The following is a 25,338-nucleotide window of genomic DNA, read 5'->3' as shown; positions in this document are numbered from 1 at the left end:
ATTGCAGAAATCGGCATGCAGAATGTCTGGCACAATGAGCATCAATTAACCCTTCAATGCTGGAATGTCTGCAACGATGGAATACCTGCATATGCTAGGCCCTCCAGCACAGTGGGGGTTAAGGCAGTTAACACATACATATTAGGGCGCAGACGCCTTTCCAGGAGACAGCAGATAATTATTCATTGAAGTATTGGCTAAAATCTCAATTGGCCACAGAGGAATACTTTTTATTACCAGTGAAAACAAAAAGCTTGGTCATTTCAGTTCAGTTCCATGTAGTGTACATTTCAGGGCATACACCTGTTAATACTTTTTATTATTATTATTATTATTTTGTAACCCCTCCCCAGCCCCTATGTTTTAGTTCACACACAAAAAGTATTCAAATTGATTTAGCACCATTTGTTAATGAATGTTATGCCTTATCCACTCATACAAAAATGACATCTTTCCTAGCACGTTTCATCCAACAGCAGGAACAAGTTAACGCGTGGAAATGATATATATGCGGACATTAATGTTCATCAAAACTTAATAAAATAATTACCAAATATATTTAATATTGAAAGAAAATTGCAAGGGTTTGGACATGGGCGTTTACCTTTTTTTTTTTTGTAAATAGCAAAATCTTTCAATACAATTCTTCATGTCCTATAACAAGTGGCTACATTTATTCCCCTGCTGTAACGCTGCAGACATTTTAGTAGTGTTTAGATTTTGGGACATAGAAAAATATGTCATTTACTTTATGGAAAACTACCTTTTTGTTGCTGCCAAATGTACGGAAAATACAAGTTCTAAAAGGGAACAGAACAAGGACCTTTGGCCCAAAATGCTTTGAACTTAATGGCTGTAATTTGCACTGTTTAGTAACTTTGGGCCTTTATGAGGAGAATTGAGCATGAACAGATATTTCGGAAATCTCTCCCTTAAACAGTACATTGTTTCATTTACAATGTAATATTGTTAGTTTTGGGCATCACACAGCATCCAGGCAATGTAAGCACCGGAGGACCACCTTTTAGTTACAATAACTATTCAGCATAGAGATAAATACACAATTCAAGGGTGAATTTTGCAGGCTGCTTTTACATTCTTTGCATCAGATCCTGACAGTTTTCAGTGTTCCCGTCACAAAACGACACACAGGCTTTTGAGTCTGTTGGAGATGTTTGCTGGTTTCCAAAATGTTCCGGCTCACAACGTTTTTTTTGTTCTTTTTTTTTTTTTTTTAAAGAAATATCTTACTCTAATTTATTTCCCCCATTGCACACAGTCGTTCGCCTTGGTTCCATCCTGCATTACAGCAATGTTCAAATAGTGAAGCGTTTAAAAAGGGATTCTTGGGTCTTGCTTAAAAAATAAAAATAAAAAAAAGGAAGGGTGTAGTGGCTCACGTCGGTTTCACAGGTGTTCACTAAAAACACAGAAATTAACAAAAAGAACATAGGTGATAAGTGTAATTAGAATATGCATAGCACTTAACCCCATTAATGCCAGAAACGTCAGTTGCACGCCCCTCATTTACAATCTTCCCAAACCTTGCTGGGTGTTTCCGCTTTTAGACACATACTTGCATTCTATTCTATCAGTTGCACTCACCTCGCCCCCCTCCCCCTCTACAATTGTTGACATTATAAAGTAGAACCAAACGCTGCAATTGATGCCAACTTCATACAATAAGCGAACATCTGCTTTTCTCTCCTGTCATGCTTTCAGAGTGATCATTGAACCTCTGTATGTCATGAGGGACGGCCCCCATGGAGGCCCTTGGGACATACAGCTTACATCATGCTCTTTTGCTCATTTTTCAGGGAAGATCATGTAAACGTGATCTGAAAGGAAGAGGATCTCAGGAGCAAATCACGTTATCGCGACTTTCCGGTGGGGTTACTGGCCCTCTGGTGCCATAGATCTTCCAGCACTCGAGGAGTTAACCATACAATCAGCAATATTAAAGGGTATGTCCTTACTGGGAAGGGGAATGTCAGAGTCACGGAAATTGCCTGTTATATGTTTTCATCTAGTTGTTATACAGGTTACATGGAGATACAGGTGCTGAGAATATCCACACACGCTCTAACTCTCCTCCGCTATCAACTCTTTCTTACTACCGAGATAAAGATCTAAAATGGCAAATTGTATAGTATCCCCCTGCAATACTGTTTTGGATGTGCACACTCTACATCCATCTAATCCAAAAGATGAGGACAATCCAGTGGCAATACAAAAAAAAAAGCAAATTTAGTCAAAATGATTAACATTTGATCCATTCTAGGACCTTTGTCAAGGTCGGAAACGTTGATCATTTTAGACTAATTGCTTTTTTTGAATTGTGGAGTGCCTCCATCTTTTGGATTATATGGATTTTGCCGATTCCCCTTTGGGTGAGGATATTGCTGGTTGTGCACCTGTTGCCAAGTAAACTTCCACCCTCTACATCTCTCAGTGCATTAAAGCCGCAGTTCTAGCAGGTTTCTTCCCATTTAATATGTGCATCAATACAATCTACAAACTGACAAGTGATTAGCTAAGTTGCTGATCGATCCGTTCACCTGTAAATCGATCGCTGAAGATTCTCTTGGGGTTCACTAAAATGTATTGTATGTCTTTATTTATATAGCGCCATTAATGTAGATAGCGCTTCACAGTAGTAATACACGTGGTAATCAAATACTTGTAGCATTTTGGGTCCTCTTCTGCTGCACTGACAGCTAAAGTTCTGTGAGGAAGTTCATGTGACCAGGCAGGCACTAGATTCAATTGGCTCACTGCTAGAGAGGGCAGGGCTCAAAAAGATGATGCTGTTTCAGAAGGGGAAGGGGATGTGACTTTGTAAATGGTTGCTATAGGATCAAAAGTGCTTGTTACATTAGAATACATAAAAAAAATCTTTAAAAATTGTTTTATTTTTTTTAAATGCTACAAGTATTTTCTCATAGTACGGAACTGATGTATTTATAAAAAAAAAAAAAAAAAAAAACACATGTAGGATATTGCTTGAACTGCAGCTTTAAGCCATTTGCTTACCTGCTCTTGGGTTAGGCTGTTTTGGCATTAAACCATCACTCACCTATTAATCCTGGAGAGGATGTCCTTGATTCGGATCACCAGCTTCTCGTGCTGTGCTGGATTACTCTCTATGACATTGTGCAGTTTGGCCATGTACAAATCTAGGTTCCCCAGCGTGGGGGTTTCCCCCGTGCCTAGAATTAAAGCTGTGATTTAGAACAACGCCTCCATCCCACTTTTTTGCCCTGCTTCACTAATAGCGGCCATTCTTTCGTGCTAAAGGATCAAATCATAAAATTGTTCTTTATCATGCTGTAATAGTGCACATACATATAAATGCACCTACATTTTATTTATGATATAGTTAACCATACAATATTCACAAGCAGATCTTGTGAGACAATAAATAAAACAAACAATTGCAAACAAGTCCGAGCGTTTTTTCCCCCAACCACATCCCACGGGTTTGTTTTATGATTTTATTGTTCTGAACTTCTGAAGGGCAGCTGAAAAGGGCCCTACAACCAGAGTCCTGGAAGGAGAATCATTAGGACAGTAGCAAATACACTGCAAAGAACCGAGAGCGCAGAATAGATCAGTGCAAATGAAATATAAAATTGGGTACAAGAGGGAAGTATTACTCAAAAAAAAAACCCATGCTGGCAAAACAGGAGTTCAAGCTAGAAATCTGAAACGAGGGAAATGTAAGGGATGTAAAATAAGGGAAAGCGCGGGTCGGTTGTCGCTGGTAGTTGCGCATCGGAGAAACGGAATCGAACATGTGGTTGCGGCCGTCACGTCGCGATCACGGCTCCGCTGGCATTTGGCTGCCAAGGGACCCTTCACCACACCTGCTGGACACTCTGCCGTCGGTCACGTCGCCAAGGTAAGTGATGGGGTTTTAGCGGTTAGGGTCGGGGGTTAGGGGTTAGGTTTTTAGGGTGGAGGATTAAGATAAAGGGTTGGATTTTAGGGCAGGGGATTAGGGTAAAGGGTTAGGTTTTTTGGTAGGGGATTATGGTAAAGGGTTGGTTTTTAGGGTAAAGGGTTAGGTTTTTAGCGTAGGGGATCATGGTAAAGGGTTAGGTTTTTAGCGTAGGGGATCATGGTAAAGGGTTAGGTTTTTAGCATAGGGGATCATGGTAAAGGGTTAGGTTTTTAGGGTAGGGGATCATGGTAAAGGGTTAGGTTTTTAGGGTAGGGGATCATGGTAAAGGGTTAGGTTTTTAGGGTAAAGGGTTAGGTTTTTAGCGTAGGGGATCATGGTAAAGGGTTAGGTTTTTAGGGTAAAGGGTTAGGTTTTTAGCGTAGGGGATCATGGTAAAGGGTTAGGTTTTTAGGGTAAAGGGTTAGGTTTATAGCGTAGGGGGAACATGATAAAGGGTTAGGTTTTTAGGGTAGGGGATCATGGTAAATGGTTAGGTTTTTAGGGTAAAGGGTTAGGTTTTTAGGGTAAAAGGTTAGGGAAGTTTAGGTTTTTAGGGTACGGGCTTAAGGTTTTTGGGTAGTGCATATCATAAGTATTAGGGGTTAAGATTAGGGTAAGGGGTAATAGGATCTTGCGTTGGTGGCAAAGCGCCTGGCGGAGAGATGTGTCCGCTGCGACGTAAGTGGCTGCTAAACGCCGGTGGTCAAATGGTTGCGGCAAAAAGGCTGTGACCAAAATATCCTAGACCATCTGAGAAATGCTTGGGAAATGCAATGAACGTTTAGGAGTTAGGAAAGAAAGTAGATTATGGTATTACAGTGCACAGGAAAATGGGGCAGATAGTCCAAGTCCTTACCTGTTGAAGGCGTTTTTATAAAACAATTGCATCCTGCTGCTTAGACTGACCTGGGATGGGGAGAGAGACAAAACTGCAGAGCATAACTTGGCGAAGGGTTTGCAGCTGCTGCTGGAGAGCCAGGGTCTGCCTTTCTTCCAGAGCCAGCTCCTGCTCCAGCTTCTCCTTGGCGCAGTTCATGCTCTCTGTGTGCTTCTGTAAGATAGTGTTCTGTTCTTCAAACTCAGTGTTCACCTTGCGCAGTCTCCTGAGCTCCGCTTCACGCACTGCAGGCCAGACAGGAGTGGGTAAATAAACACACAAAATCCCATCAAGCTCAAGAAACACCAAAACCCACCACATTATATATATATATATATATATATATATATATATATATATATATATATATATATATATATATATATATATATATATATATATTATATATATATATATATATATATATATTATATATATATATATATATATATATATATATATATATATGAATAGTTTTAAAGACAGCGCACCTATTTCAGCACACCCAAATTGCTGCCCCTCTGGTGACGTGTGCCAAAATGTTGCACCAAATACCAATATTGAATAGGATATTTACATTAACCAACTAGTGCTTGCCTATACAAGATAAATTGTAATATAATGAAAAAACATATATAATCCAAACAAAAAAAAATTGTAAAAAATGTGCAAAAATGTGAAAAAAAATTATTGCAATAATCTGTTGAATATAAATAAAAAATGTGGCATAAAAATACAAAAAATGAACTATAAAAAATACTAAAGTCCAAATGAAGTCCATGAATGAATAAAACAAAGGTCCAGGCTGCTTCTTCTTGGGCTCACCAAGTTCCCATAGTACCTATTAGACAAAGAAAAGAGAAAAAGCGCCCGATCCTTGTGTAAAATCAGATGAACATTTTAATAAATCATGGACAAGACAAATGCACACTTACAATTTGTCTGATAAAAACAGGCATTTTATGGGACCTGCCCATGCACCAAACGAAGACTCCACAGTCACCTCCGCTCTGCAATCTCACGATTAATTCGTATTCCAGTATTTGAGAACGCCGTTTTCTCCAGGGTGTATATCAACCATCCGTCAGGAGCTTCTCAGCAGCGTGCGTCCGCCATTGCTCCCACGCATGTGGTACTGGATACCGGAAGGACTTTGCCTGCGTTTCCTTGGTCTCTCTCTGGTGCCGAAGGCAGGTCAGCCACCGTAGTTACAATGTAAACCGTCCCAGGGACTACGGTGGCTGACCTGCCTTCGGCACCAGAGAGAGACCAAGGAAACGCAGGCAAAGTCCTTCCGGTATCCAGTACCACATGCGTGGGAGCAATGGCGGACGCACGCTGCTGAGAAGCTCCTGACGGATGGTTGATATACACCCTGGAGAAAACGGCGTTCTCAAATACTGGAATACGAATTAATCGTGAGATTGCAGAGCGGAGGTGACTGTGGAGTCTTCGTTTGGTGCATGGGCAGGTCCCATAAAATGCCTGTTTTTATCAGACAAATTGTAAGTGTGCATTTGTCTTGTCCATGATTTATTAAAATGTTCATCTGATTTTACACAAGGATCGGGCGCTTTTTCTCTTTTCTTTGTCTAATATATATATATATATATATATATATATATATATATGTATAGAAGTGTCAAAAGGAGAGCCACTGAGCGTGGCCAAATGTATACAACAAAAGACACAAATGTCCAATTCTACATTCAATATGACAAAAATACACAGTGAAATACCTATATATTCTCTAGAAAAAGGAAGGGTCATTTAGTTAAACCCTTTGGCCAAAGCATTATAAGTCTGCCAGCCACATCAAGGTATGACCATTAGCAAGTCCTAACACTACCTGATTAAAATTCTCATTTACCTCTATTTGGAGGGAGAACGACCACATTGGATCTGTCCGAACCCAGTAAAATCAAAAAGACCTGCTAACTTAGAAAGTGGGGAGGGGCAAGCTTAAACCCTTTGGGGGGGGGGGGGGGGGGCATCACGTGCACTACATGATGAGCTATATCCAACTATTTATAACTGTGTTTTAGTGAAAGTAATGGACCAGTGCAGGCTGGTTGGCTTCTTTGTTAAACACATTACAATGCAGCAGTTATTATCAGTGATCTGGTGATATTAGCGTTTTATTCTTTTGGAACCTAGCATAACATAAACAAAGTCATTGTAAAAAAAAAAAAAAAACAACGCTTTGGGGGTAGGATATCTGACTCCCTCCATTACAGAGCAGCTACTGGCTTGGTGCAGAGAAGCCATTAATTCCATAACATCTGGCATCCAAAAGAATCACATACCTTTGTTCTGATCCAAAAACTCCTCAGTGAAAATAGGAACGTCAAATGTGGAGAACCCGTCATTCTGGAAATCTCCGCTCTACAGAGTGAGACAACCATCCCACATTACTCTTACAGATGCTACGTACCGGCGGTTTAAAGAGGAAATATTTGTAACACTAGAACAACTTGGCTGAAAGCAGACGGCAGGTGAGGCGGAACTAGATCTTCTGGCAGGCCGCTGTACCTTTTTATTGCACTAACAGGGCAGTTTTAAACCATAGGGGTAATTGGAGACCTGAGATGGATCTTCAGAATTGACGAGCTCTGTGGGATTTCCTTCCAGCACAGTGCATGGGGGAAGAGAATATGGTCTGTGTCATTCGTTATGTGGGGACATTCCAATGACATCTAGAGCCTTTTGTCTTGGAACATGGTGGACAAACCCCAGAACCCCAGTGGTCTGCAGGGGCAACCGAAACCTTGAAAAAGGAGACTTGTGAGGTCTTGTAAGCTCATATACGGACTCTCTCTATGAAAAACACTCACATTGGTCCATTGAAAGGAACCAATAAATATTGACCTTGTTTTCCCCAGGGCCAGAAGAGCTACAAGAACATTGCACTAGAAGAGAGAAACATGGCACGAATAACCCTCCAAAAAAATTGACTAATAAAAGCATGTGGGATAGACAGACAGATACATACAAGTTAGGTGGACGGATCACATACAAGATTAACCCGGTTATTCTTTCACTCACTTTGTGTTTGTATCCATTTAGCAAGGTGCTTACAGCTGCCACATTGGTCTCCTCTGCGGGATAGTTAGTTAAACATGGTTAATAAGATGTACACACCTTAAAAGTTACATAAAGGATACGTCTCTAAATAACATTCACCTGGTCATATACGCGTATAGAATAATAAATCATTGCTTAAATTTAATGTCAAAGTCTGGTTACATTAAACATGTCATTTGTTATATTTTTCTTAAACTACCACCAACGCATTCAAAGCAACGGTAAAAACATGGCGGCATTCTTCTTTCATTTAAAAAGAAGCTGGTGTTCAAAGCCGCATAAAACTCAGGCTTGTGCTGAAATAAAATATGGAGATTCTTATACAGGGGTCTCTGGATAATCCCCTCCCCCAACTAATTAGCTTGTAAACTGACAATTGAAGACCCATCTCTTGGCTGTAATGTACATTGAAATGTCACTGTGGTTGCGTGTATTACTGGCCAATTGAAGCATGGACTGAATTCTAGGGTCACTGTCCAGTAGGTGTGTGAGCAGACTCTGCTGACCTTTTTTGATTTTCTTCTCTTGGATCTTTTCTGCGCACATCTTGTAGGCCTCGGACTGCTGGTACTCTCGCAGCTCTTTCATGTACTGCTGCTTGTCCCGCTCTGCCTCGTCCAAGTACCTCTAAAACCAAAACCCGGCAATCTTTAGTGTGTCTGCCTAAAACTAATAGGTCAGTAACCCCCAACCCTACAATACAAGGGATTCCTAGTATCAAGGGGTCTGAAAATAGGGTAGTGTAGATCTTACATTCCCTATTTACTAAGCAGTCTTCTGCTGAAGGCACCACCCAGCTCAGTGAATGGGACACAAGGTGTCTTCCAGTGTTGGAAGGTGCAGAAGGCTGCTTAGTACATATGGGCCTAAATCCTAAATCGGCTTTTGGAGACCCAACATCAGTGGGTTGTCTTTATACACCGTCTTTGACTACAGATTATGTAGCATATACTTTGTGTGCTGTATGGAATAAATATTCTGAAATACCTGCTTCTCTGGGGGTGGGAGTTTGCTCCACTCTGCTCCCAGCATCTTTGTGATTTCTGGGAAGGGCAGGTCCGGATACTGTGCCCGGATCTGCTCTCTGCGCTCGTTTAAGAACCGGACGTAGCCTGTGACCGGGGCCTTGGGTCCGTTTGGCAGGATCTTTTTCCTCTTCTTTCCTTTTGGCCATCCCCTCTTCTTTACCGGCTACCGTCAAGAGGAAAAGAATAAATAAAATGGGATGTAAAACAGTGAAAATGACTAGAAATTGATACAGAATCGTCAGCAGATAGGGATCATTTTGTAGGTGGTCATTTTGTAGGTGGCGATACCTTTTACTGGACCAACATGAGAGTTCTTCATAGATCTAATTTGTATATGAACTCCTGGGGTCCTTAATTAGGCATGGCATCCCAAGGAGAGGATTGTGAAACGTCAAAAGCTTGCGTACAAACTACAGCTATGAAGAAATCTCCTGTTGGTCAATTAAGGATTGAGGGCCATATTTACTAAGCCGGCTGGCACTGGAAGACCCCTTTCCACCCATTTAAGTGAATGGGCTGTAAAATGTTTTCTGTTGCCAGAAGGAGTTTTACAGCAGAAAACGGCTCAGTAAATATGGGCCCAAATATTTTACAGGATCACTGATAAACCTCTGTAAAACTCCCCACCATTCTTGATGTCCGCCTCTTACATCCTAATCCTATTTCCCAAACCCATTAACACAGGGGTTCTCACCTCTAGTCCTCAAGAACCCCCTTTCCCCTAGTGGTCAGGTTTTCAGGATATCCCTGCTTCAGCACAGGTGGCTCAGTCTTCGACTGCACCACCTGTGCTGAAGCAGGGATATTCTGAAAACCTGACCTGTTGGGGGGGGGGGGGGGGGGGGGGTGGTCTTGAGGATTGGAGTTGATAACCCCTGCCTTAAGGTTACTCAAGTCTTTTCCAAACGTCTTTTCATTCCACTGCGTTAAAGAACGCCTCCCTCGGCTACCTACCGTTATGTCAGCCTCTCTACCATATCCCGCCTGCAACGCTGAACCGTACATTCTGGCCCCCATGGAAAGACGGCTTTAGAGCATATTAAAAGAGAGGCCACATGTCTTCTCTTATAAGACTGTTGATGACCATTTACGGCAAGTGTTGGAATATTAAAAATGAGCAATTTTAGCATGACCTTCAACAATAACTGCAGGAGAAGTGCCTGTCATTTACCTCTTCCTCTGCACCCGTGTTCTTCTCGCCACTTGTTCTCGGCCCATCCACCTTCTCCTGTTTGACAGCTATAAGAAAGCTTCCTCCGTGTGCTTTGGTTACAGGATGCCTGAAATCCAAAGAAATGTCACGTGAGCTTAGAGCAGGGCAACGCCAGTCCTCAAGGGGCCATCAACAGATCCGGATTTCAGGATATCCCTGCTTCAGCACAGGTTGTTGAAGCAGTGGCTCAGTCACAGACTCAAAGACTGAGACACCTGTGCTGAAGCAGGCATAGCAAACATCGGACAAAATCCGAACATCAGTGCATTAAAAAAAAAACTGCATATGAGAATATCAATCCCTTCGGATAATCTGGTGTGACTGTTGTATCATGAAAAATAGGGCTTCGGTCGGTCAGGTAATGACAATAATCATAATAAGTGAGTACATTTCTTTGCGTGACTTGTTAGCATGAACATGTGTTCATGAAGCACATAAAACCATATATTGCTGGGAGAAAATATTGAGGGGGATAGGGAACCAACACTAAATCCTGTGGGTCCCTCTTTGTTGTATAAGATCTCCTCCCCTGTACAGATCGTGCACTAGCTCCCAGCTGGGATGAGCAAGGAAAAAGTAACTTTTAATAATTCCAAAGTACTCACACTACCCTTTTGTGGGAAGTCCGTGGGCATGCTCCTGCCTGATGAAGAAGTAACGGAGAACAATGACAGATGGCGGGTACACTGCACTTAAAAATAAATCCTCAGCTGGACTGCAAAGGAAGGACTTTATTGGCACATACAAAAAAGTAGCAAGGGTGAAAACACCAACGCGTTTCGCGCCTAATCATAGCGTAAGGAACCCTAACTGACTGACATCCTTTTAAAAGCATCATGCGGACTTTATCCGCCGTCCATATCATTATTGTGAACTGCTTCAGGTGAGAAAGAAAAGGGGTCTGCATACAACCCGATCGCAAGTCACGGCTCAGGTGTGAGGATGACCTAGCATCTCCTATTAACCATTACACTCCCATACCGTATGACACGGTATCACGGATTGTATTGGTGACAAAATCCATAAAAACACATGTAGTATTGAGATGGAAAAATAAAAATAAATAAATAAATAAATTTAAAAAAAAGAAGAAAAAAAAAATAAATAAAATCGACAAGATTATTAAAATTCTCTTTTAAAATAAAAAATTATATATATAGCAATACATATAATAACATGCTTGGGCTCAAAAATGTACTGGTGTGAATATATTGTGTGATAACCATAAGTAACCCTTCCCTAGCAACACCAAAGTACAGTATGTGAAAGGAAACAAAAATGTTAAAAGATGCATTATTAAACTGTAAAATATGATGCTCATATGCGAGATCTTCCTCTGTAGGATACTCCAAAATGTCAATGTAACCTGTCTCCAGAGCCTATAACTTGATGCATGTTAATTAGATAGGGATACTTCTAGGAACCCTATATCTAAAAACAGCCAGATAGTTAGAACATAGAAACATCATGAAATGTCATGCTTAATATTAATCAAAGCAATAATATTGCCGATTTTCAATACTACATGTGTTTTTATATATTTTGTCACTAATACACTCCGTGATACAGTGTCATACGGTTCGGGAGTGTAATGGTTAATAGGAGATGCTAGGTCATCCGCACACCTGAGCCGTGACTTGCGATCGGGTTGTATGCACGCCCCTTTTTTCCTCACCTGAAGCAGTTCACAATAATTATATGGACGGCGGCTCAGGTCTGCAAGATGCTTTTAAAAGGATGTCAGCCAGTTAGGGTTCCTTACTCTTTGACTAGGCGTGAAACGCGTTGGTGTTGTCACCCTTACTACTTTTTTGTATGTGCCAATAAAGTACTTTTTTTTTAGTGACCTTTGCAGTCCAGCCGAGGATTTTTTCATCCGTTCTTGTTCTCTGAAGCAGGGATATGCTGAAAACCTGACCTATTGGCGGCCCTTGACAACAGGAGTTGCCCACCCTAGGCTTAGAGAGACTTATTTCCTGAAAATAAGGCCACATCAATTCATCTTTAAAACACTAAAATGACATAGAACATAGAAAATATATATTAAACTGCAGAAGCAAACTGTAAACGAGTACGAGGGGAGGAAAGTGTTTAATAAGTCAGTATAAATAAGATTCCACACTTACAAGACTCCTGCCAGATGTTTTGCTGCTTGGGACATTATCGGCAGATTTCAGTCGTGGTTTTCTATTGGAATGAACAATGGAGAGATGAAGTATCAGTATTAGGCCTCAATTAAAAATTAAATCATTTATGAGTAGAAGTGCGTCAACAGTATTTAAAGAAGTATTTCCCATTTTAAAAAGGTTTTATTTCCCCATTGTGTGGGGTCTCCACAGCTGAACCATATCCATTTCAGCTCTGGGGAACCCTGCTCCTCGAGATACTCACCTCGAAAAGGTGATGCCGGCATCCAATGCAGGTTTACAGGTCCTGCGTCACATGGGCCAATAGGAAGCCGCACGGGGTGACATTGTGGCTTCCTACTGACGCACGGTACCATTAAACCTGCATAAGATACCAGCATCAACTTTAGAAGTTTCTTTCAAAACTAAAGCCGTCTCGCATTTTAATCTGGTCTGTAACTGTTACATACGCCTATAATATATATTATCTCTTACTGTGCATGCAATGCCTTGTATATAATGTGTAACCCTGCTCACTTATGTAACTATGTATTTGTCATCATAACTCTATGCCCAGGACATACTTGAAAACGAGAGGTAACTCAATGTATTACTTCCTGGTAAAACATTTTATAAATAAATAAAAAAGTATGTCGTGGAGCAGGGGATCCTCCCTGAAGCCGAAATGAACGTGGTCCAGCTCTGGACACCCCTTGCTTCCCACCCTGGGTAATTAAAGATCCGTGCCATGGATACCGATCCTATTAGAGGAAGTGATACTTTTTAGCGGATCAGCAGAACAGCTCTTTATAGTGATGCAGTGGTTTGTAAAGCAGGTAGTGCGGGTGTTGTACGTACATGGCTTTTGGAGATCATAAAGTCTTTCTTTTCAAGTCTGTGCAGAAACACAACCCTCTACTTGCGAGTTCACTGCAGATTCCCTGTGTGATGAATGGCATCCATCTTTCCATAAGAGAAACTCATTAAGAAAGATGTTTCACCTGACTGAAGTTTCATCCCTATCTCTTACCCATCAAATAATATAAAGTGTACTCATCAAGCTAATGTACGCTTACTGTGCATAAGAAACCCTGTGAAATTACATTTCATGCAAGGTCGACAATGGGCATCACAAGGCAAATTCCTGTTTTAGCAATCTAATTAACACGCTATCGACATTTGTTTCATTATAATGGTGTTCCCTTATTTGCATAGAAGATTCAGCTCAGTGCTACAGCTTCATCTTGAAAATTGTATTGGTTTATTACACAGGTCGAACAAGGGACAATTTACACAACTGTTGCTGTTTTTGTTTGAACGTTTTGTTTGCATGTGTCTGCTGTGCAGTAAAAAAATGCTTAAAAAAAGGGGAATTTCATCTGCAAGATTTTTTTTTTTTATGATGGTAATAAACAGTGAACACACAATAACGAGAAGACCAAAAAAATTCACACGAAAGGGAATCACAGCAGATCTGTATTTCTTTGGTACAGAAATAAATGTATGTTTTTTTGGAGACAGATATATAGGTACATAGCGCTTTACAATACACGTGACATAATATTATAACAATGGCAATAAGCGCTTCAGAGAACAATAGGAAAAGGTGTTCCTACCCCAAAGAGTTTACAAACAAAGTAGTAAGTGGGGGCCGTGCTCTGAAAAGTGCGCCTGCAAGAAGCTAAGGTCAGTGCCTATAAGATCTACAGTATAGTATCAGCCAGCAGCTACCCATATGCTTTGTTAAAGCGGTGTGCTTTAAGAAAGGTCCTAAAGGTGAAAAGAGAGGGTGATTATATACTGTATTAAGAAAGAAAGGTAGATGAACGCTGACGTGAGGGTGGGACATGGGGATGGGGGATTAATCTTGGACATGCGCAATAAGATACACATTCACCTTTCAAAATCATTTCAAATCTGTTATTTTTGTAAATAATAATTATTACATTCTAATTGTTTTAGAAAACATGTGTTTTTTTTTTATATCACAATGCTATAAAATCTACCACGTGATCTACAGGGAGGGGAAAAAGTACAGAAACTGCAATTCACCACGTTCCCCCTAAATAAAAGCAATAATATATATATATATATATATATATATATATATATATATATATATATATATATATATATACCCACCACTTAAATTAATGTTCAATCAAATTACTAAAGGAGCAAATTAAATCCCTTGTTTACTGTGAGCCAGCACTGTGATGAGAGAGAAAGTTGCTAAAACGAAGTAAGAAACACAAATTAATTTCAGCTTCACTCCCCAGACAACAGAGAGAGAGGGGGAAATAATATCATCACAACTCCCAGGAAGTCCCCGGCCAGGAGCAGGACAATCAGTGGGGGACATGACGTCATTATTTATTTAATCAGGAGATAAATACCCCCTTCCCCCCCTTCTTGCTGCCCCCTCCTATAATAATGCATATGTTTGCTGTGTCCGGGCTGGGGGAACCCTGCTGTATGTAACGGATCCTCTCCCTGTTATTCCCCGCGGGACATTTTATTACCTGAAATATTAAACGTTTCTTGTTATCTTGTTCATCTCACAACCGTGCTTTAATCCTCCGGCGTCGGCCCCGCCTTCCCCCCTCTCCCATTGGCTGCCGCTCCTGCTCCGGTGTTACAAGCCTCGGCGCCTCATTGGCCGGCTGGAGTCAGAATATGAAGATCAGTGGTAGGGGCGGAAAGAAGCAGCGCGCGGTGATTGGTTAGCGCTACGGGACGGTTACCCCTGCCACGAGGGAGTGTCGTGTGATTGGCTGAGAGGCCTGTCAGACAGGCTGGAGGGTGGTTAGGTTGTGCTGTGCCTCAACCGCCAATCATTAATCTGCTTCATCCTAGTGGTAGGGGTTTCTTAAAGGGCCAGGCACAATAGGAAGTACAGAGTGAAAATGATAGCTTGCAGGAAGTGGTTATTACATCACCTGCTCCTATATAAGCAGATGATTTCCATTAGACCTGTGGTTTTGTGAGAGGTTATAAGACCACGCAGGCATGCTATTTAACATGTATATTGCATTTGTAAATCTAAAAGAACTAATAGCTCCCAAGTCTTATCCTATTAGGGTTTCCAGGTGGCTTCTCTAAAAGTACTGGGCACAATGGTGAAAGATGCGACGCGCTCGAGACAAACACTCACCGCCCACTGCTCCATGCTGTTTCCTCCTCTCCTTGTCCCCACCCTCAGGCTCCTGACGCCTGCTCCTGATTGGCTGCATTTTCCAGCAGCAGCCAATCAGGATGGAGGAAGCGGCCCAGCCGCCTAACAACAGCTCTGATCTCTCCCAGCTCGGGGAAATCCCGCGGCCCCTTGAAGCCGGTCAGGTCACATGTCCAGAGAGGTAATACCGGACACATACATTTTGTACTGGACAGTGTCCAAATACAGGACAGTCCGGTTCAATACAGGACACCTGGCAACCCAAATTGATTCACCAATGAGATTTGTGACATTAAAGCAGCAATCAACGCTGTTTTTGTGATCTTTTACTAACCTGAACCAGAGGGTTCCCTGGAGGTTTTCTGACCTCAGAGGACTGACTGTTCCTGAGTGAGAAGGCGTTTTGCCCAGCGGGCAATAATATTTGCCTGGGGGATACAAAATGGCTGCAGGGTTAGCCTTACCTTCACCTGTTCATAGAAAAGCCGCAATGTCGTATGGAGATAATATTGTAGCTTTTGTTGTTTTCTTATAGAAAAAACTACAAAAAAATAAATATTTTTTTTCTGTAACCAGGGTTTTCCTAAAGGCCGGGTGACCATTGATCAGCTCTAATTGTTCTGTGGAAGCTAGAACATTTTTTTGTGTGGGAGATCCCTCAGAAGCCTTTGAGTTTAACTATTATTGTGTGTGTGTGTGTGTGTGTGTGTGTGTGTGTGTGTGTGTGTGTGTGTGTGTGTGTGTGTGTGTGTGTGTGTGTGTGTGTGTGTGTGTGTGTGTTTTAGTGTCATGATGTTCTTACTCTAGCTTCTGAGGTTACCATGGTAACCGTTGGAATGCTTTTGGCTCAGTGGGAGAGCTCCATTTTAACCTCCCGGACATTGCACATTCCAAATGCTTAAATCTCCTGAACGGAGCATCCAATTTTAAGATAGAAAGTGCATTGGAAATAGCAATTAAATAGCTCTTAAAGTAAGTAAAAAGATGAAATAACCCCAAAAATGGTGATTCACGCTTTCACCCTTTGGGTGCCCCAAGACGTAGTCACTACGTTACGGGGCCTGCCAAACCAGGGACCCCACGAGGTAATGGCTCCGTCATGCCCAAGAAGGGACGTTTTTCCCTCAGCTTACATCGCGCCTTGAGGTTCCCATGGAGTGCAGGACGCACTCTGCAGAGTAGGGAAATGGAAGAAGAGGACTTTGTTTAAGGGCCACCACAGTCACGTGACCGTGCTTTGGCGGATGGGCCGTGGCACTCTGGTGCTGTGTCCCCTCTGGCACTCAAAGGGTTAAAGGTTAAGTCCCACGTAGTCGGTCGAAAGAAACACACAAAATCAGCCGCTCAGTAGAACGATTCAATCACCCATAACACTTTAAAGCAGTAAAACGTAAAATCTTATGGCTTTATTTATTTTTTATAAATAAATCAGTGCTGTAGTATTAGATAATTGTGACTTTTTTTAATTTATTTTTTATTAAACTCTTAATGCCGTTTTTAATGAGTTTTAAAGCATCCTTTGATTTCTATTGAAGGCTTTAGCCACCTGCCAAGCAGTGCAAGATATTTGCAACATTTTCCTGTTTGGGATAATCTGCTAACACAAACAACAACAGGACTGGCGCTTTTATACAGTGCAGTGATTCTAGAATATATATTAAATAAATTGCGTATAAAAATAGAATAGTGAATATATAGTGACACCCAGTGGAACACTTAATAATTACACTTATTATTTCATATGTGCAAACCAAGAGAAAATACAATAAATGTACTGAGCCTCCCACTCAACCTCCAACAGAAAAGAGTCTTGTTATTTTCTCCCAGATAGTAGTAGAACATGATGAGGGAGCGGGATGCGTGATGTATAAAACAGAATATAAAAACACACAGAGTAGTACTGCTAGTAATTAAACACAGAGATTGAGTCCTACTAATCTTCAGTCATTATACACACATAGATGTGATAGGATAGGATTCCAGAGGAAGTTTGTTCTGTCAAACGAAACGCGTTGAATCCAGTAGGACAAGTGAAGGAGAAACACCAGGTCAGAGGAAGTAGGAACTCTACGGAGCGAGGTTGCTGTTTCCATGCGGCCGCAATCGGAAGGAGCTCCAGTGACGCTCGGACGAGTTCCCCTGATCCACATGAGAGGGTGGTGAGAACGCCGTTGTCCCGCACCTGTAATTCTACTTATGTCATTGTCAAGGATTGGACTTCGGCTGAAGTGGATCCCAGTGGCAGGAACAGCAGGGAGCGAAGTAGGGGTCACAAGCAGAGATCAGAGGCAGGCAGCAGGCAGCGAAGTCAGGAAACAAGCAGGGGTCCGAGGCAGGCGGCAGGTAGCGAAGTCAGGAAACAAGCAGAGGTCGGCAACGAGGAAACTGGAACAGGATGACAGCAATAGCTAGCACAACAGTAAACACAGGAACCTTGCAGAAGCTAAGGAACCAGTATAAACAGGCAAAGAGGAACAGGAAAGGGAGGTTTATATAGGCAGGCTGAGAGGTGGAGCACAGGTGCAGAGGTGTCAGGTATCAGATTCTGGAATGTTCCTTATTTTAGCAGCAGCAATCCCGGTGGACAAGTATAGGAACTGCAGGCTAGAACAAGACATTGAGAGTGGCAGCAGTCCCGGTGGCCAAGCATGGTAACAGCAGACTAGAGAATATGACATTACTCCCCCCTCCCAAGAGCGTTCTCCGGACGATCCTTGCTAGGCCTGTCTGGATATCGTCGGTGGAAAGCTTTGACTAGTCGCGGAGCATGTACAAAATCTTTGGGTTCCCAAGACCTCTCCTCTGGGCCATAGCCCCCCCAGTGAACCAGGTACTCTAGTTTCCCTCGGTGTAACCTGGAATCCAAAATTCTTTCCACAATGAATTCCTCCTCGTTATCCACGAGGACGGGTTCAGGGGGAGGAAGTCTCCATCCAGGAAATGGGTTCTCACGGAAAGGTTTCAGCAGAGAAGAATGAAACACAGGGTGTATTTTGATGGTCTCAGGAAGCTCTAATCTGAAGGACACTGGATTTATTAGTGCTGATATGCGAAATGGCCCGATGTATTTTTGGCCCAATTTAATGGTTGGAACCTTTAGACGTAGATTTTTTGTAGAAAGCCAGACTTTATCCCCGACTTGGAATTCTGGGGAGGGTCTGCGGTGTTGGTCTGCTGCTCTTTTGTACCTTACTTGAGTCTCACGAAGTGTCTCTTTGAGGGTCTCCTAGATGTCTCGCAGAGTCTCCAGTTTCTCTGTAACTGCCGGAATGGGGCCCGAAGATGGAAAACGAGGAATAAAGGTTGGATGAAATCCATAATTTGAGAAAAAGGGGCTCTTCTGAGTCGATGAATGATGTGAGTTGTTGTATGAAAACTCAGCTAATGGTAGGAAATCAATCCAGTCATCCTGGAGATGACAAACAAAACATCGTAAGTATTGTTCCAAAGTCTGATTGGTCCTTTCTGTCTGGCCATTGGATTGTGGATGATAGCCAGACGATAAATTTAAACGAATTCCTAGAGAGGAACAGAAGGTCCTCCAAAATTTTGAAGTGAATTGTACCCCTCTATCGGATATGATCTCATCAGGAGCCCCGTGAAGCCGAAACACCTCTTTCACAATCAACTTGGCTGTCTGGTCTGCAGAAGGAAGATTCTGTGCTGCAATGAAGTGAGCCATCTTTGTAAGTCGATCCACCACTACCAGGATGGTATTATGTCCATTTGATCGGGGCAGATCAACAATAAAATCCATTGATATGGACCTCCAAGGACGAGTTGGAACCGGAAGAGGCTGCAGTAAACCCACAGGTGATGCTCGAGGGGTCTTGGTCCTAGCACAAGTCTCACAGGAGAGGACATAGTCTTTAACATCTTGTGCTAATTTAGGCCACCAAAAAGAGCGAGACAACAGTTCCTGTGTCTTGAGGACACCTGGGTGACCAGCGGGTCGGGAGTCGTTGTCAAGGATTGGACTTCGGCTGAAGTGGATCCCAGTGGCAGGAACAGCAGGGAGCGAAGTCAGGAAACAAGCAGGGGTCCGAGGCAGGCGGCAGGTAGCGAAGTCAGGAAACAAGCAGAGGTCGGCAACGAGGAAACTGGAACAGGATGATAGCAATAGCTAGCACAGCAGTAAACACAGGAACCTTGCAGAAGCTAAGGAACCAGTATAAACAGGCAAAGAGGAACAGGAAAGGGAGGTTTATATAGGCAGGCTGGGAGGTGGAGCACAGGTGCAGAGGTGTCAGGTATCAGAATCTGGAATGTTCCTTAGTTTAGCAGCAGCACTCCCGGTGGGCAAGTATAGGTACTGCATGCTAGAACCAGACATTGAGAGTGGCAGCAGTCCCAGTGGCCAAGCATGGGAACAGCAGGCTAGAGAATATGACATTACTCCCCCCTCCCAAGAAGGTTCTCCGGACGATCCTTGCTAGGCTTGTCTGGATATCTCCGGTGAAAAGCTTTGACTAGTCGCGGAGCATGTACAAAATCTTTGGGTTCCCAAGACCTTTCCTCTGGGCCATAGCCCCCCCAGTGAACCAGGTACTGTAGTTTCCCTCGGTGTAATCTGGAATCCAAAATTCTCTCCACAATGAATTCCTCTTCGTTATCCACGAGGACGGGTTCAGGGGGAGGAAGTCTCCATCCAGGAAATGGGTTCTCACGGAAAGGTTTCAGCAGAGAAGAATGAAACACAGGGTGTATTTTGATGGTCTCAGGAAGCTCTAATCTGAAGGACACTGGATTTATTAGTGCTGATATGCGAAATGGCCCGATGTATTTTTGGCCCAATTTAATGGTTGGAACCTTTAGACGTAGATTTTTTGTAGAAAGCCAGACTTTATCCCCGACTTGGAATTCTGGGGAGGGTCTGCGGTGTTGGTCTGCTGCTCTTTTGTACCTTACTTGAGTCTCACGAAGTGTCTCTTTGAGGGTCTCCTAGATGTCTCGCAGAGTCTCCAGTTTCTCTGTAACTGCCGGAATGGGGCCCGAAGATGGAAAACGAGGAATAAAGGTTGGATGAAATCCATAATTTGAGAAAAAGGGGCTCTTCTGAGTCGATGAATGATGTGAGTTGTTGTATGAAAACTCAGCTAATGGTAGGAAATCAATCCAGTCATCCTGGAGATGACAAACAAAACATCGTAAGTATTGTTCCAAAGTCTGATTGGTCCTTTCTGTCTGGCCATTGGATTGTGGATGATAGCCAGACGATAAATTTAAACGAATTCCTAGAGAGGAACAGAAGGTCCTCCAAAATTTTGAAGTGAATTGTACCCCTCTATCGGATATGATCTCATCAGGAGCCCCGTGAAGCCGAAACACCTCTTTCACAATCAACTTGGCTGTCTGGTCTGCAGAAGGAAGATTCTGTGCTGCAATGAAGTGAGCCATCTTTGTAAGTCGATCCACCACTACCAGGATGGTATTATGTCCATTTGATCGGGGCAGATCAACAATAAAATCCATTGATATGGACCTCCAAGGACGAGTTGGAACCGGAAGAGGCTGCAGTAAACCCACAGGTGATGCTCGAGGGGTCTTGGTCCTAGCACAAGTCTCACAGGAGAGGACATAGTCTTTAACATCTTGTGCTAATTTAGGCCACCAAAAAGAGCGAGACAACAGTTCCTGTGTCTTGAGGACACCTGGGTGACCAGCGGGTCGGGAGTCGTTGTCAAGGATTGGACTTCGGCTGAAGTGGATCCCAGTGGCAGGAACAGCAGGGAGCGAAGTCAGGAAACAAGCAGGGGTCCGAGGCAGGCGGCAGGTAGCGAAGTCAGGAAACAAGCAGAGGTCGGCAACGAGGAAACTGGAACAGGATGATAGCAATAGCTAGCACAGCAGTAAACACAGGAACCTTGCAGAAGCTAAGGAACCAGTATAAACAGGCAAAGAGGAACAGGAAAGGGAGGTTTATATAGGCAGGCTGGGAGGTGGAGCACAGGTGCAGAGGTGTCAGGTATCAGAATCTGGAATGTTCCTTAGTTTAGCAGCAGCACTCCCGGTGGGCAAGTATAGGTACTGCATGCTAGAACCAGACATTGAGAGTGGCAGCAGTCCCAGTGGCCAAGCATGGGAACAGCAGGCTAGAGAATATGACATTACTCCCCCCTCCCAAGAAGGTTCTCCGGACGATCCTTGCTAGGCTTGTCTGGATATCTCCGGTGAAAAGCTTTGACTAGTCGCGGAGCATGTACAAAATCTTTGGGTTCCCAAGACCTTTCCTCTGGGCCATAGCCCCCCCAGTGAACCAGGTACTGTAGTTTCCCTCGGTGTAATCTGGAATCCAAAATTCTCTCCACAATGAATTCCTCTTCGTTATCCACGAGGACGGGTTCAGGGGGAGGAAGTCTCCGTCCAGGAAACGGATTCTCACGGAAAGGTTTCAGCAGAGAAGAATGAAACACAGGGTGTATTTTGATGGTCTCAGGAAGCTCTAATCTGAAGGACACTGGATTTATTAGTGCTGAGATGCGAAATGGCCAGATGTATTTTTGGCCCAATTTAATGGTTGGAACCTTTAGACGTAGATTTCTTGTAGAAAGCCAGACTTTATCCCCGACTTGAAATTCTGGGGAGGGTCTGCGGTGTTGGTCTGCTGCTCTTTTGTACTTTACTTGAGTCTCACGAATTGTCTCTTTGAGGGTCTCCTGGATGTCTCACAGAGTCTCCAGTTTCTCTGTAACTGCCGGAATGGGGCCCGAAGATGGAAAACGAGGAATAAAGGTTGGATGAAATCCATAATTTGAGAAAAAGGGGCTCTTCTGAGTCGAAGAATGATGTGAATTGTTGTAAGAAAACTCAGCTAATGGTAGGAAATCAATCCAGTCATCCTGGAGATGACAAACAAAACATCGTAAGTATTGTTCCAAAGTCTGATTGGTCCTTTCTGTCTGGCCATTGGATTGTGGATGATAGCCAGACGATAAATTTAAACGAATTCCTAGAGAGGAACAGAAGGTCCTCCAAAATTTTGAAGTGAATTGTACCCCTCTATCGGATATGATCTCATCAGGAGCCCCGTGAAGCCGAAACACCTCTTTCACAATCAACTTGGCTGTCTGGTCTGCAGAAGGAAGATTCAGTGCTGCAATGAAGTGAGCCATCTTTGTAAGTCGATCCACCACTACCAGGATGGTATTATGTCCACTTGATCGGGGCAGATCAACAATAAAATCCATTGATATGGACCCCCAAGGACGAGTTGGAACCGGAAGGGGCTGCAGTAAACCCACAGGTGATGCTCGAGGGGTCTTGGTCCTAGCACAAGTCTCACAGGAGAGGACATAGTCTTTAACATCTTGTGCTAATTTAGGCCACCAAAAAGAGCGAGACAACAGTTCCTGTGTCTTGAGGACACCTGGGTGACCAGCGGGTCGGGAGTCGTGCATTAATTGGAGCACCTCTAATTTTACCTCCTTAGGGACGAACAGACGATCCTTATAGTTCCAGAGACCATCACATAGAAATAGTTCTGCTTCCGGAGGAGGGTTTTTAAGAAAAGAGTCATTTGAGTAGGCTCCCTTTATTCGTGTGAGGAGATCGGCGGAGAATGTGACGCCCAAAAAAATTCTTTTTGGAAGAATAGTTTCTTCTTGCTCTTTGTCTGAACTAGGATTAGGAAAGGACCGTGACAAGGCGTCGGCTTTTCCATTCTTGGAGCCAGGGCGGTAGGAGATGTGGAACTGAAATCTTGCAAAGAAGAGAGCCCACCTCACTTGTCGCGCAGACAGTCTCTTTGCGGATCGAATGAATTCTAAGTTCCTGTGATCCGTAAAGACCGTAATTGGGTGATTGGCCCCTCCAGTAGATGTCTCCACTCAGAGAATGCAGCTTTTATAGCCAAGAGTTCTTTGTTTCCGATGTCATAATTTCGTTCAGCTGTTGACATTTGGTATGAATAAAAGGCACATGGATAAAGGAGCATCTTGGGTCCAATTCTTTGTGACAGAATGGCACCAACAGCGGAGTTGGATGCATCCACTTCCAAGATGAATGGTAATTCTGGATTTGGATGGATGAGGATAGGGGCAGATGTGAAGAGTGACTTCAATTGTTCGAATGCCGCATCCGCTTTAGGAGACCATTTGAAGGGGAATTCCTTCCGTGTGAGTTGGGTGATTGGGGCAATAATGCCAGAGAAATTTTTAATAAAACGTCTATAGAAATTGGCAAAACCCACAAATCTCTGAATGTCCTTTTCATTCCAAGGGATTGGCCATTCCACCACGGCTTGAATCTTGCCTGGGTCCATACTCAAACCCTTGGGAGAGATGATGTAACCAAGAAATTGCATGCTGGGTTTTTCGAATTCACATTTTTCTAACTTGATGTATAATTTGTACTTACGGAGACGCTCAAGGACAATTCGGACATGTCTCTGGTGATCCATGATGTTATCTGAGAAGACTAGGATGTCATCCAGGTATGCCACTACGAATTGGTCCAATAACTCTCGGAGGACATCATTGATTAAATGCTGGAAGGTAGCAGGGGCATTACAGAGTCCGAAAGGCATCACCAGATATTCATAGTGCCCATAACGGGTTCGGAAGGCTGTTTTCCATTCGTCACCGGGTCGAATGCGGACCAAATTATACGCTCCTCTGAGATCTAATTTGGTAAAGATTTTGGCTGACCGAATTCTTTCCAATAGTTCAGGAATCAGAGGTAATGGGTACCTGTTCTTCACCGTTATCTTATTTAGTTCCCGATAGTCAATGCAGGGGCGTAGAGAACCATCTTTCTTTCCCACAAAGAAGAGCGCAGCGCCTGCTGGAGAAGTAGAGGGTCGGATAAAACCCTTTGATAGGTTCTCCTGTAGGTAGTCATTGAGGACCTTCAATTCCGGTTCTGAGAGGGAATAAATTCTTCCAAACGGAATAGCAGCACCCGGTAATAATTCAATGAGACAGTCATAAGAGCGATGTGGGGGAAGCGTATCTGCGTTCTTCTTGTCACACACATCTAAAAACTCAGAGTAAGGAGCCGGCAGAAGATTTTCTTGAGACGAGGAAATCTTATGTATTCCTACACACTCTGGTATAGGAGTTTTAGGTAGACAGGCTAGCTGACAGTGCTCCGAGGGAAACGTGAGTGTCTTGGTCTTCCAGTCGATTAGTGGGTTATGGATCATGAGCCATGGAATTCCCAGAATCACTGGAAACAAAGGTGATGGAATGAGACCAAATGAAATCTTCTCCTGGTGATTGGGCTCCATGATTAGTGTTAAGTTACTGGTTTCATGGGTAACAGGTCCAGAGCTCAAGGGAGAACCGTCAACGACTTCCATCCTTTCTGGCGATTCCTTGGCTACAAATGATACCGAATTGTTCTTGGCGAATTCTATGTCCATAAAATTCCCTGCCGCCCCTGAGTCGACCATTACTGTGGTTGAAAAACGATGTGTTCCTTCCACGATGATAATAGGAACCAGGAGGTGAGGGTGTAGCGAAGGAGGGTTATCTTTCCTTTGAGAAGCAGAGAGAACAGGTTTTGAAATAGCGTGCAGCTGATTTCTTCTAGGGCTCTGGAAAGAAGACCGCCTGGACTTGTTTGGGCAATCAGCGAGATAGTGCCCATCATTTCCGCAATATAAACAGAGATCTTCTGTTCGACGTCTATTCCTTTCCCCGGTTGAGATGGGTCCCCGCAGTGTATTTACTTGCATCGGCTCCTCCTCAGTCTCCCTGGAACGTCTTGGGGTACTGACATCTCTAAACCCGGGGTTGCTTGGCATGAACCCCTGTCTCTCCAATCGTCTTTCCGTAAGCCTGCGATCAATTTGGATGCATAAACGGACAAAGTCCTGAAATCTCTCTGGGGTCTCCACCCGGGCTAGTTCGTCTTTAACTTGCTCCGAGAGACCCTGCCGAAAATGATATTT

At 43.2% G+C, this 25,338-nt stretch overlaps 1 protein-coding gene across 4 annotated transcripts; it reads right to left on the bottom strand.

Moving 5' to 3' along the window:
• Positions 1-209: 209 nt before the first annotated feature.
• On the bottom strand, positions 210-14,948 carry HMG20B (high mobility group 20B). 4 transcript variants are annotated; one of them, XM_075611298.1, is made up of 11 exons: positions 14,794-14,943; positions 13,888-14,041; positions 12,272-12,332; positions 10,104-10,212; positions 8,892-9,095; positions 8,411-8,531; positions 7,866-7,918; positions 7,127-7,205; positions 4,850-5,065; positions 3,077-3,209; positions 210-1,420 (listed from the first exon to the last, which is right to left on the bottom strand). In XM_075611298.1, the coding sequence occupies exons 3-11, from the start codon at positions 12,304-12,306 to the stop codon at positions 1,408-1,410; spliced, it is 963 nt and encodes a 320-aa protein (XP_075467413.1). In that variant the 5' UTR covers positions 12,307-12,332; positions 13,888-14,041; positions 14,794-14,943; the 3' UTR covers positions 210-1,407. The 4 variants fall into 4 exon arrangements, with proteins under 4 accessions (XP_075467413.1, XP_075467414.1, XP_075467412.1 ...); XM_075611299.1 differs by lacking the exon at positions 13,888-14,041 and adding an exon at positions 13,130-13,234; XM_075611297.1 differs by lacking the exon at positions 13,888-14,041 and having other exon boundaries at positions 14,794-14,948.
• Between the last annotated feature and the right edge of the window lie 10,390 nt (positions 14,949-25,338).

The sequence above is a fragment of the Ascaphus truei genome, chromosome 8, assembly GCF_040206685.1.
Source record: "Ascaphus truei isolate aAscTru1 chromosome 8, aAscTru1.hap1, whole genome shotgun sequence".
Classification (NCBI taxonomy): domain Eukaryota; kingdom Metazoa; phylum Chordata; class Amphibia; order Anura; family Ascaphidae; genus Ascaphus; species Ascaphus truei.
The sequence above is the reverse complement of the archived record's forward strand: the minus strand, read 5'-3'. Positions and strand labels throughout refer to the sequence as shown.

What these genes read in the sequence shown, in the direction of transcription:
- HMG20B (XM_075611297.1), bottom strand. Translation starts at nt 12,306, where the DNA reads ATGTCCCAAGCAGCAAAACATCTGGCAGGAGTCTT. An exon ending in TCCCACCCCCAGAGAAGCAG is followed by an intron (nt 8,532 to 8,891) that starts GTATTTCAGAAT and finishes TTTTGGTTTTAG; the next exon opens with AGGTACTTGGACGAGGCAGA. An exon ending in GTTTTTGGATCAGAACAAAG is followed by an intron (nt 5,066 to 7,126) that starts GTATGTGATTCT and finishes TCTGGCCTGCAG; the next exon opens with TGCGTGAAGCGGAGCTCAGG.